This window comes from Dioscorea cayenensis, chromosome 12 (assembly GCF_009730915.1).
Source record: "Dioscorea cayenensis subsp. rotundata cultivar TDr96_F1 chromosome 12, TDr96_F1_v2_PseudoChromosome.rev07_lg8_w22 25.fasta, whole genome shotgun sequence".
Classification (NCBI taxonomy): Eukaryota; Viridiplantae; Streptophyta; class Magnoliopsida; order Dioscoreales; family Dioscoreaceae; genus Dioscorea; species Dioscorea cayenensis.
In genome coordinates, this window is record NC_052482.1 from 5,219,809 (window position 1) to 5,233,566 (window position 13,758).

General features: G+C 29.3%; 1 protein-coding gene across 1 annotated transcript; it reads left to right on the forward strand.

Moving 5' to 3' along the window:
* The first annotated feature begins 1,869 nt into the window (after positions 1-1,869).
* LOC120273966 (NADPH:quinone oxidoreductase) lies at positions 1,870-6,681 on the forward strand. Its single transcript, XM_039280715.1, has 3 exons — positions 1,870-2,138; positions 2,236-2,427; positions 6,244-6,681. The coding sequence occupies exons 1-3, from the start codon at positions 1,955-1,957 to the stop codon at positions 6,546-6,548; spliced, it is 681 nt and encodes a 226-aa protein (XP_039136649.1). The 5' UTR covers positions 1,870-1,954; the 3' UTR covers positions 6,549-6,681.
* Positions 6,682-13,758: the final 7,077 nt, after the last annotated feature.

The window sequence follows — 13,758 nt, forward strand, 5'->3', positions numbered from 1 at the left end:
GTGTTTCCAATCACTATTCCCTGTGGATATGACTACCCACTCACAGTGTACTTTATTACTTCGATAACCCATGCACTTGCGGTACACACTCGCAGGGGTGTGTCAATCCTTCTAGCCTTAGTAGCCCCAAGGAAGTCAACATCCGTGACCATCTTCATTCCCCTGATTTTCACCTATTCATCTTGGCGTGTAGACACTTTCCAAAAGTTATCTTAGTTTCTTTAGTAGTTTTGAATAATGAGGTGCTTTGGAGCCGAGGGTTCTCCTCCCTCAATCCTCCAGAGTGGATTAACAAGTGATTTCCATGCTCTTTGCAATTGTAGGGAATAGATTTCAGGAGAAATAACATTTTTTTATATGGGATTATGGATAATCTCTTTAAAAGTAATTTATCTATTTCATAAATTCTTGCTAACCACATTGAAATTTCATAGAGTGTAATGCGATTGTGTGGTGTCTCTATATTGAATTAGTTAGTAATCTCCTTTACAAGAGGAGTTTTAGTATATTTTAGAATTTCTCTCGGTTTAAATAGGATTGCATATTTATACCTATACCCAGACATCCCTTCTCCCCTAATTTCTCGACTTTTTTTTTAATTGCTTTGTTATCTTTTTCTTTGCTTTTGTTTCTTAGTTTACTTGCACACATCACTACTTTTGTTTAAGCTAATTTTCGGGATTAGGATTAGTCCATCTTGCCTATGGATTGATATCCTGCTTTGTATACACAGCTTACACTTACTTTAGCCCCTATCAGTTTTGTTATGTTATTGTTATGTTGCTGTTACTATTATGATGTGTTATACTTTTGTTATGTTGTTAAGAAATACTTTAGAAAATCCAAATTTAAGTAAATTTATTATATACTCCCTCCGTTACTTTATATTTGTTACATTTATCTAATTCATACCGATTGAGAAAAGTTAGTTAAAATTAGTTTGTTATCTATATTTTATAAAAAAATTTAATTATTTTTTAAAATTATCCCTATTTTAAACTCGCATTAGTAGAGTATATAATTTAATGTTTAGTTGATTATGATTTATTAAAAATTGTATAAGTGTATTAAATTAAAAGATAAATTTTAAAAAAAGTTATTTAATGTTGAACAAAATTTTTAATATCACAACTAAAAAAAGACAATGAAGAACTTTAAAAAATAACAACTTAAAAAAAATAATAAGGATGTATATATAGGGGTGGCAATAATCTGTCCGGACCCGCCGGCCCGGTTTTGTCCGGCCCGAAATAAAAAGGGTTTGGACATAAGGTTTTGCAAATGCGGGTCGGGTCCGGGACATGGCTCGGTTGTCCGGATTTAAATCCGGGCCGGGTCCGGACATAGAAATTCGGACAACCGGGCCCTTTTAACCCCTAAAAACTTTAAAAGCCTCACAACCTTGTACCCATTTGTTTTTAAAGTTCTCATTCTTCTAAAAAAACTTTAAACATTTATTGTTTTTTCTATTAAGACTTAGATTTTTTTCTATAATTTGAGTTGAGTTTTGGATTATTAATGTTTTTTACATTTAATGTGAATTAAATTATTTTTTTGTATAATTTAATATTTGAGTGAACTTAAAAAAATAAACTTATAGAATTCGGAAAAAAATTTTGGACATCCGGACAACCCGGGTTTTAAAAATAAACCCTGGTTTGGACATACCAAGTTTGTCCGGATTTAAAAATCGGGCCGAGTCCGAACACAGTTTTTTTCTATTTATATTAGTAGTTGTCCGGACCCGATTTTGTCCGGACCCGAATTTTTGCCACCCCTATGTATATATTATATTTATGATATCATCCGGTTTTGACCGGATGACCACTGACCGGGATTCAAATATAACACACCTGTTAGTTACTTCGGTGGGCAACTTCTGACCCAAACACCCCTTTACGTTGACTGTTGAATCCGGCCGCGCTGGAAACGCATTTATGCTTTTCCAAGAATCATGGGCCAATGCTTTTCCTCGAGAACACAAGCCACTCCCATCGTTGCTGCAGCTGAATCGCCGCCATTAGGGAAGCTTGGATTGGAGGAAATGGCCATGGCGACAGGAAATCCCATCATCAAAGTTGCAGCCGTCTGTGGCTCTCTCCGCAAGGGCTCCTTCAACCGTGGCCTCATCCGTGCTGGTAAATCAGGAAAAAGGGCACCTTTTGTTTTTTTTTTTTTGTGCTCTGATCCTGTTGCTTTGGTTTGTGTGGTGTGGTTTTGGCCCTCTTCTTGTAGCTGTGCAGCTTTGCAATGAATCTGTCAAAGGGATGGAAATTGACTATGTGGATATTGGGGACTTGCCTTTCTTGAACACTGATCTTGAGGTTAATGGGACTTATCCTGCTGAGGTGGAGGCATTTAGGTCTAGGATTCTTCAAGCTGATAGCGTCCTCTTTGCTTCTCCTGAGTACAACTACTCTGTCACTGGTATTACTTTCCCCTTTTATTTTGTGAGATTCATTAGTCATTCAGAAACTATTTTCTATTTCGATTGGAGGAAGATTAAGGAAGAGTGAAGAAAACAAGAAGAAAATTTTTTCACATATTTTAGGTTTGATGTGGAAAATAAGTATAACTTGCAAGTGGATGAAAGCATATTACTGAGATTAAAGGTGTGAGTTTTTCCATATTAGTAGTAGTAGCAAGTAGTAGCAATTTCTTTGAGATCGATTGGGTGCTTCATCATTATTTGTAAATCTTCCATTTAATTAATTCATCTTTGGAAATGAGATATCCCTCTTTTGAATCATCAAAGCACTGTTGAGTTTTGGGTTTCTCTTTGGTTTACAGATTGAAGCTATTTCTTAGGTATTCAGTAAGGCTTTCAACATAGTTTTCAGGTTAACAGGTTAAATCTTTTGACATAGTTTCCAGGTTAAATAAAGGTGAGATGCATGTAACATCATTCTTAGTTTGGAGCTAGTGAAGTTTCATTTGACTTAAAGTCATATGGATTTCTTGAATGGTCAAGTGTAAATCTACAATTTGTTACAGTAGATATATAGCAACGGGAAAATTTGTAAATACATGTTGTTTCTAAGCAATAAAACTACATTATATGGGTTTGCTTCACTAGTCAAGTCTGAATCTGCAACAATCATGTTGCTATTAATTTCAAGTTAATCTAAATCCAATAAAATTTTTCATCTTGCTATTCAAATGATGTAATTTTCAATTTGTAATACTTTTCAAATTTAAAATTTCATTGTGCATGAGATCTCAATGGTTGTATTCCATTTTGTGAAGATCTGCTCGCCCAGTGAGTTGGATTGTAGCTTCTTGGTTTTTGTGGGTTTTACCCATTTGATACTAGGTTCTCATGCTCATCGATAGACAGCCTTGTCAGAAAAGTGGTTTTCTTTATTTTTTAAAAAAAGTTAAGTCTTTTGCTTCGATTTGAGTTTGCTTGATTCCTCTGCAAGGTATTTACCAAAATTCTGGTTTGAAATAAAGCCTAGTTGGAGTTAAATAAAGGTTGGTTCATTCAGTTCTGAGGCAGTTTAGCTGGAAACTTGATTGTGTGTCTAGCTTTCTTTTGTTTAACAATATGTTGAACTTAAACCAGCTTCTTTGTATTATTTAAACAAAGCTGACCTTATATTTAATTTGGATTAGAAATGTTGTGTAGGCTGGTTCTTAGCAGAATGAAGCAGGATTGGGAGAAGAAATGAGGTTGATTAGGGGACATCATATTTTAGTAAAATGTGACACGAGCAATGTAAGCAGGGTCATAGTTTGGAGGAGTTCAACACTAACAATCCATATGTGATTAAAATTTAGTATAGTAATGAGGATCCCAGGAAGCAGTATCAAAGAAAGGGATTGGGAATAGAAGAGGGAGGGAAATCAGTTATTATAGTAATATTTCATGTATTTCATTGTATTTTATAAGTATAAATGGCATAGGAATACGGAAGCATAATTCATAATGAGTATGGCATCCTAATACTATGGTCCATTACTTCTAGAGATTGCTTCTGACAAATTTTTGTACTTCTGTTCTAGGCTCAATCTTGACCTGAGGTGTGTATGTCAAAAACTTCAGATGATCCTGCCTTTGAATTGAGCTCAAATAAGTCTTGCTGTGACATTGCTGGCTAATTTTCAACTTCATTGCACATCATGAAACTCAAACCTACAACTTCTGGTTCAGATCATTCAAGAAATGTTATAGAGTAAAACTTGTCCAGACAAGCATCTTCTATTTCTCTCTTAGATGATATTTTTTTTATAATCTTAAACGTGCCTTTGGCCAAAAAATTCAACAAAAATTCCTCTAGTGATCGTTCACCTTAATTCAAGTTTACCATAGTCAGCCACTGTTACTGCTTCAAATGTTTAAACAAATATATGTAGTTGATACTTTTATGTTAATCGTAGCTCTGTCCAATCATTTTGTGGCCTGGCTTTCTGTTTTATATCTAAATATGACGCCCAGGAATTATGGTTTCTCTGGACCATCCTCTATAATGTAGAATATTTATCCTTTGTCTTCCCGCTTTTCGTTTTTTATATAAGTTTTCATATATTTGAAGTCCATAAATATGCTAAGGAGATCTAAATAAAACAAAATAATATATTTTAGTATGATTTTGTTCTGATCTATGTATGAGTAATTTACCTTCGTAATACCAATGAGCTGACCAAGATCTATCATCTTTTACCTAAGTTTTCATATATTTGAAGTCCATACAAATATTAGGTAGATCTAAATAAAACAAAATAATATATTTTGTTATGATCTTGTTCTGACCTCTATTTGAGTAATTCACTTTTTTGGTACTAATGAGCTCACCAAGATCTATCCAATTTTTTGCCCAAACCATCTGGAGATTGTGCTTTCTACCACAGTAGTTTGACTATGATACATGTGGGTGATACATGCTCATAATACTTGATGTCAAGTATCCTAATTGATTCTCCAGTGGCAAGAATTGCTTGCCAGAACTAAACATTTATTCTAGTTTGAAAATTCTCAAGTTAAGTATCTTTGTTAAAATGAAGAAAGACAAAAAATGAAATTAAAAAATTGTAAACAATGAAGATGCTCATGGTCAGATATGATCTCTGTGAAAATAAGTATGTGCTTTTATCCAAGATCCAAAACTTTTAATATTATGGTACTGTGGGAAGTAGTTCGATAGTAAATTTGCATCACTGGTGATTTTAATCTGTTACTTATAGGTTTTGATGATAAGGGTTGCTGTGTTTATTAATGAATGACAAGAAGTATGAACATACTGTAGAGTACTTGTAATATATCATATGTTTATAAACATAAATTGCAAATGAATGCAGCAACGTAGTTCATAATGAGTATAACATACAAATTCAATGATTCCGTGCTTCTACAGCTGACAATTTGTTTGTGATCTTGATGTTCATATCCATTAAAAGCATGTTTTCATGAAGTGTAAGATATATTCCATTTGTGCTTCTGTTTTATATCTATCTGTGGTGTTCATCTTAAGATTCTTTCCTCATATATCTATTTTGTATTATATCAAGGAATTATGATATCTCATAATTATCCTCGTAAAATAGTATGTTTATACTTTGTCTTCCTGTTATTTTCATCTTTTAAATGAGCTCTTATTTATTTAAAGATATTAGTTTAGTGTCTCAGTAAAATAAAATAATTTATTTAAAGGCCATATAAACATTAGTTCTCGATTATCTTTAAAAACAAAGAAAAGAAAGATGAATTCGCGCAAATAATGTTCAACAGTTGCAATCCCTGAAGACACCTCTGATCAGATATATTCTCAACCAGAGCATACATGCACTTTTAACAAACTAAGAACCAAAAGTTTTTAATGTCCTGGTATCTTGAAATTACTTTGGCGGTAGATACACATAAATAAGGATTTTGATCTGTTACTTATGTGACTTGAACAAGGTTTGCTAAGTCCATTCATGGCTGACAAGAATTATACACATATTATACAGTACTTATAGTAAGCATGGTCATAAATTCTATGAGAATATGAAGTGTCATGTAGAATGTTGTGTGGTGACGCATAGTTTTCGCAACAAAGCATGACAAAAAAAAAGGTACAAAAGAATGACAGTATGAATCATCTATTTTCAAACCATAAATGATCAAAATAAATGCTCCTCTTTCAATATATATTGACTCGATACTTTGACGTTTCTGCAGAAGATAACTTTTTTTTGTTTTTGTTAAATGCATATGAGCTAGCTTCATAGAAATTTATGCTGCTTGTACTTATCAAATCACAGGACCATTAAAGAATGCCATAGACTGGGCATCAAGATCGCCAAACGTTTGGCAAGATAAGCCAGCAGCTATAATGAGTGCCGGAGGTGCCTTCGGGGGAGGACGATCCCAGTACCATCTGCGCCAAGTTGGAGTTTTTTTAGACCTGCATTTCATCAACAAGCCGGAATTATTTGTTCAAGCATTCCAACCTCCGCAGAAATTTGACAGCGAGGGGAATTTGATCGATCCTGAAACTAAAGAACGAGTGAAGAATCTTCTATTGTCATTGTATGCATTTACCCTCCGGCTCAAGAACACTTGTTGATTTGCCAAAATGTCATTTGTATGGCAAATTCTATCCAATTGTAATAATGTTCAACAATTTGTAGTTACACTTGGACTTTGTATGGATCATGCTTGTCATGGGCTTGAAAGACTGTTGTTTATCTTGGTTTGGTGATGTTTCCGTTTCCTTAAATTTTTTTTGTTATCAAAACTAACAAAAATATCATCAAGGTTACGCTTGTTTAGATTCACTGATAGTAATTATCTAAGTAGTTGTTTATACTATTTTAAGATAATTTTAAAAACATAAAATAAGAATATTTGTTTTTACCACATGCATATGAATAAATTGTTTATATGTCAAAGAGTGAATTTAAATAAATTGTTTATATGTCAAAGAGTGAATTTAAATACCGCTGAACACAATAGTGATAACGGTCCCGATTGTGAGTGTGGGTTTATAACTTAATCCTTAACTTAATCCTAAGTTAGCACTGAGATACACATTTTTGATAATCAATTCTTGAGTACATTCCTATTACGTTTGTTGCATTTGTTGGAAAAAAATTTGTTTATATATAAATCCACACGTTCATTAACCATCATCTGCAAGCAAGGACAAAAAAAAAAATATTATTAACTAAAATTTAGGAATATATGATCATTTTTTTAGAAAATAGGCTTTTTTTTAAGATAATTCTTCTTTCAAAAACACTAGCGTTCCTTCGTTTGTTAAAATCACTATTTTTAAATTCGTAATAAAATATAAAAAATAAGTAGCAAGAAAAACAAACCAAAATAAATTAGAAAATAAACTAAAACAGAACCACACCGATCTAAATCTTTTCGATTCGTAATTATTAGTGGATATTGATAATTATGCTTTATGTCCGCCTAAAATTTGCATTTACCTACTTCATTTAAAATTTTAAAAAAAAATAATAGATGAAAGACTTAGTGAATTTTCAAATATCAAATATTTCAATATTTTTTTGGGATTTTTACTTGTATACCTCTGTAAAATCAAGAATTTATTTAAATACCCTCATAAAATGATATTTACTTGTATACCCCTACAAATCAATTATATTTGTTTATATGGCCCTATAGTTAAGCTACTCTTGGTGTTAAATTAATGGATGAAATCAGGTAAATTAGCAAATTGGGTTTGCTTATATACCCCTCTAAATTTTTTTTTCCTAGACATTACTCACTTCATTCAACAAATAATCATTATCGGTTTGTTAAATATACCCATCAAATTTGTTTTATTATATTTATAGACTTTAAATTATTTAAATTATAGATAACATATTTTTTATATACACTTTAATTATTTTTAAAAATTATTAAAAATCATGAATTTTTGAGTAAATTCATATTTTTAAGGTTTTTACAAACATTTCTAAAAAAAATTACATTATCACATACTCTTTACAAACACAACCTAAAAATAGGTAAAAATTATGACATGTAACAATATATAACAAATAATTTCATACACTTACTCAAAATATAATCACATACAAAATTTATAAGAAACAAGTCCAATAATATTTTTTGAACATCTATCAAATATCAAGTTTTTTACCATCAAGTTCTCCAAAGGACATCAAATTTATTGAATAAACAAGTTACCTATACAATTCTTTAAAACAAATTACATCCAATACCACGATTGGGAGGTTCTCCGAGTAAACTCCTGCGATAGTGTTGATCACGCTGAGACCTCTGATAGTGAAAGTAACGACATATGCGCAAATGCCATGGCGTCGGGCGTAGCCGGCGTTGAGATGGTCTAGTAGGGTTAGGTTGAAACCTCCGGGGACGGCGTAGACGTCTCTGATGCCAATTTGAAAAAACCGGCAAGTGAGATGGTGTGGCTTGAAAGGATTGTTGAGAAGGGAACCTCAAAAGATGGCGACTGAGTGGGTGAGAAGTTTGGATATTTTTCTCAGATGGCTTAGGTTGGAAAATGTTAGGGGTAATTGGGTAATTTTGTTAAGTTGGGTTAAGTAAGAACTATGGTTAATTCCATAAACCCTGGATAACGGTAACTAAGGGATATATAAGTTAAAAAGTTAGTTTTATGGGGGTATGTAAGTAAATAATATTTTTATGGAGTATTTGAACAATTTCATGGTTTTACAGGGGTATGCAAGCAATTTTCCCTATTTTTATAATATAATAATCTCAAATAGCTTTTTAAAATTACTGTTTTTAATTTTCTGTCTTTAAAAAACTAAACTTGATTCTTTTTGCATATTTTGTAATTTATTGTTATCTATTAAATAAAATCTTCCTAGAGCAAGTGAGTATATATGGCATGCATTTAAAAAGTAAAAACATTATCACTCTTGTTTTAGGGGCGCTTGAATTCAGGAATGGAAAAAGAATCGTCAGTTGTTGAGTTGGGTATGCAACTAAAGGAATATACAGGGCGTTTGGATGCAAGGATTGATCCCTAAAGAACAGGGATCAATCTTTTTGTGGCATGTGTATGCCCATGTTTGGGCAACATGGGCGTACATTAATGGGATTGAGAATGAGATTGAGATGGACTTCATTCCCTCAAAAACTAGATTGCTCATACCTCCCAATTTTGGGAAGCATGAGCATTCCTTGCCTTTTAATTACCATCTTACCCTTAATAAATAAAAAATGTTATTTTTATAATCCACCCAATACCTCCAATAGTTAAATCATTCTTTAATTAAATACATCCTATAATTGAATTTTGTCCATTATATCTTACATAAAATTGTACTTAAAATGTATTATTTAATTATAAAAATTAAATTGGATAATAATTAAATGAATTAATTATTTTAATCAAAGTAGATTTTTATTTAAAATATTTAATTATAATAATTAAAATGAATAATTTTGTTTAAATTATTTTATAAATTAAAAAAAGTAGTTATCTTTAAATATAATTAACGTATTTAAAATTTTATTTAGAAAATAAATACATCAATAACTTATTTAAAAAAATTTTATAAAATTTGGAGCCATTTAATAATTATTTTTTTTTACAATTAAGATATATTATTTAATTAAAATATTAGAAGGTATAAAAATAATTTTACTAAAATTTGCCTTTATAGCCTCTCCTATTTTTATCCCCATCCTCCGGAAACAAACATTACTTTTGTTCACATTCTCAATCCCCCCTCCCTATTTCTATCCCCATCCCATTCTCTTTCCTCTTTCCCATCCCCATCTCCGTATTCCCATTCTTTCCAACCAAATGAACCCATAATGTTGGGATTTGGGAGAAACATTTATCAACCAAAAAATTCCCATGAGGGAATGGATAGTAAAATGGCCTTTTTTTTCCATGTAATTATAAAAATTATTATTTAAATAATTAATTATAATAATTATTTCCAATAGATATTTATAAAAAAAACTATTTATCATTAAACATAATTAACTATTTCATTTATTAATTATATTAAATGCATAAGTCTGTTATCACTTTTTTTTTCATTCTCAATAAAAAAAACCAAAATAAATATAGTTTTCATCCCATCAGGTAAACCAAATGCATATTCATAAAAAATAACAAATAATAAAAAATAATTATGAGTAAATAAATAATTTAAATGAATTTTTATATTGAAAAAAATAGTTTCAATGTATAAAAAGAAAAGTTGATATAGAAACTAAGTGGTGACTTAAAAATAATCCTTTAATCTTATATAATCAAGTTCTAAATATTAAATAAATAAATAAATATCTAAAATTTTAAAGTCAATAATTTAATTTTTCTTTTATTTTTGAACAATATTGCTCATAGATGTACTCACCTCTGTGCTTTTTTTAGTGGAAATTATAAATTAGCAAGGGTGAAATATTAAAAAAAAAAAAAACAAAGAAAATGACTCCACAACCTCCACCCCACCACAACTCAAAATATTTTGCCTACATCATTTTATTATATCATATTGTGACAGATATCACATTCATGATTCCATCAAATTTAAGTGTGATAAGGTTTTGTTATGTGTAATAAATGAAAATATTGGTTGATGATGTTGTCCAAGTAGAGCGTGCGTAATGTGTTGCGCAATAGAACCAACTAACCAAATAGTTCAAAAGAAAAAAAAAAAACAGTAGGGAACTGGTAAGATGTTGATGTTCAACTAATTATTTTGGAATACTTTTGTGACTTCTCCTTTTCAACTTTGCCATTCTTCCTTCTTTGTCCCCATCCATGCTTCAAGACCCAGCAACCACTATTTATTTCACTTCCATTTTTTTCATTTTGAGAAAGACTATTCGTTTCACTTTGTTTTTCTTGTTGTGCCTTGGTTTATTGCCCAATTTTGGTAATACGGAGTTTGTTCTGCCATAAAATATGTGAGATTAAAAGAGACTTAAAAAAAACATTTATTTAGTTTGGTAAATTTTTTTTTATTGTACAATACTTTATAACTTGATAATCTTAATTATATAGATAATATGTGAAACGCTTGATATCATGGTACAACAACATAAATTGGGTCTCATCACTATTAATTATTAGACAGTTCTAATTGGGGGAGTACGTCTCATCACTATTAATTATGAGACAATTCTACTTTTGGGGAGTGAGTTTTAATCGTTAGACAATTATACAGTTTGATATTTATGCCACCTCATCAACCTACTAAAATCTTACAAATTAAACATAAGATTTCTCATAACAAATGTAAAGTATTCAGGGGAAGCGGCAGTTTTAATCGTTAGACAATCCTAGAGTTTAATGTCCATGCCACCTCATCAACCTATTAAAATCTTACAAAGTAAACTATCTCCCATAATAATTATATTATAAAATAAGACTCACAATCAACCTATTACATTCATACATATTAAACTATTTCTCTTACTATATTTATTTAATAAAATCTTAAAATATCATTAAAAAAATAATTAAATAATATATTTTTAAAAATTACATTACAAAATAAATATTTAAAATAATTAAAAAATATGAATAATGTATTATTTTAAAAAATAATTAATTTGTGATAATAAAAACACAATTTTAAAAATTGAATTTAACATATATATTTCAAGGAGTGGGTTCCCATCACTACTAATTATTTTAAAAAAAGTAGGACCCACCCATTGATGGTTTGGTGGCTACCAAACGCTCAATCGGTATTAAACCCTCTATAATTCTCAGGTGTTTATTGTAATAATGAGGTTCTAGCTTTTACTTCTCTCTCGTTTTAGGAGCGAGGTTTTTTATTTTTATTTTTAAAAAATCTCTCTCATTTTAGGTTTTTATCAAAAATATATCTCTTTCTCTTTTTTTAGGATTTTTTTATTTTTTTATTTTTTTAAATCAATACAAATTAATTCCTATCGTTAAAACATAATAATTTTAAAAAAATATTTACAAAAAATTATTATTTAATCTATTGATATTTTATAAATTATTTTATGTGGTATATTTTAGTTTTTTATATTAGTTTGTATAATATATAAAATTATATTTTTAGTAGAGTTTTGTAAAAATTTATTATTTGACACCTGATTTTTATAAACTAAATTATACAGTTTGATGTTTATGCCACCTCATCAACTTATTAAAATCTTACAAATTAAACATAAGATTCCTAATAACAAATGTAAAGTATTCAGGGGAAGCGGCAGCTTTAATCGTTAGACAATCCTAGAGTTTAATGTCCATGCCACCTCATCAACCTATTAAAATCTTACAAAGTAAACTATCTCCCATAATAATTATATTATAAAATAAGACTCACAATCAACCTATTACATTCATACATATTAAACTATTTCTCTTACTATATTTATTTAATAAAATCTTAAAATATCATTAAAAAATAATTAAATAATATATTTTTAAAAATTACATTACAAAATAAATATTTAAAATAATTAAAAAATATGAATAATGTATTATTTTAAAAAATAATTAATTTGTGATAATAAAAACACAATTTTAAAAATTGAATTTAACATATATATTTCAAGGAGTGGGTTCCCATCACTACTAATTATTTTAAAAAAAGTAGGACCCACCCATTGATGGTTTGGTGGCTACCAAACGCTCAATCGGTATTAAACCCTCTATAATTCTCAGGTGTTTATTGTAATAATGAGGTTCTAGCTTTTACTTCTCTCTCGTTTTAGGAGCGAGGTTTTTTATTTTTATTTTTAAAAAATCTCTCTCATTTTAGGTTTTTTTTTATTTTTTTCAAAATATATCTCTTTCTCTTTTTAGGATTTTTATTTTTATTTTTTTTAAATCAATTTTTTTTTACAAATTAATTCCTATCCTTAAAACATAATAATTTTAAAAAAATATTTACAAGAAATTATTATTTAATCTATTGATATTTTATAAATTATTTTATGTGGTATATTTTAGTTTTTTTATTAGTTTGTATAATATATAAAATTATATTTTTAGTAGAGTTTTGTAAAAATTTATTATTTGACACCTGATTTTTATAAACTAAACTATAAATTAAAATATAAATAAATTTAAAAGAAAATATAAAATAGTTTATTAATTAATTTTTTTTTGTAATTCATCCCCTACTCGATAATTTCTGGGTCCACCACTCCTGACAGCCTAAGAGAGAGAGAGAGGGAGAGGGGGGTTCATATGTACAAACTGACTTATTATATTAAGGGCAGTTTTAATCGTTAGACTGTCCTCTAGTTTGATGTTGATGCTAGTTCATCAAACTATTAAACTCTTACATATTAAACTATCTCCCATAATAGTTATACTATAAAATATGACTCACAATCAATCTATTACATTCATACATATTAAACAATTTCTCTTACTATAATGATTTAATAAAATCTTAAATATTAATTAAATAATATATTTTTTAAAACTACATTACAAAATAAATATTTAAAATAATTAAAAGACATGAATAATAATAATATTATTATATTAAAAATAATTAGTTTGAGATAATAAAAATAAAATTTTAAAGATTGAATTTAACATATAAATTTAAAGCAGTGGGTCCCATCACTATTAATTATAAAAAAAGTGGGACCCACCCATTGAGCCACCAAACGCTCAATGGGCATTAAACCCTCACATGTATAAACTGACTTATTATACTAAAGCCAGTTTTAATTGTTTTAAGAGTTTGATATCGATGTCACTTCATCAATCTATTAAAATTTTATACATTAAACTATCTCCAATAATAGTTATACTATAAAATATAACACACAATCAACCTATTACATGCATACAT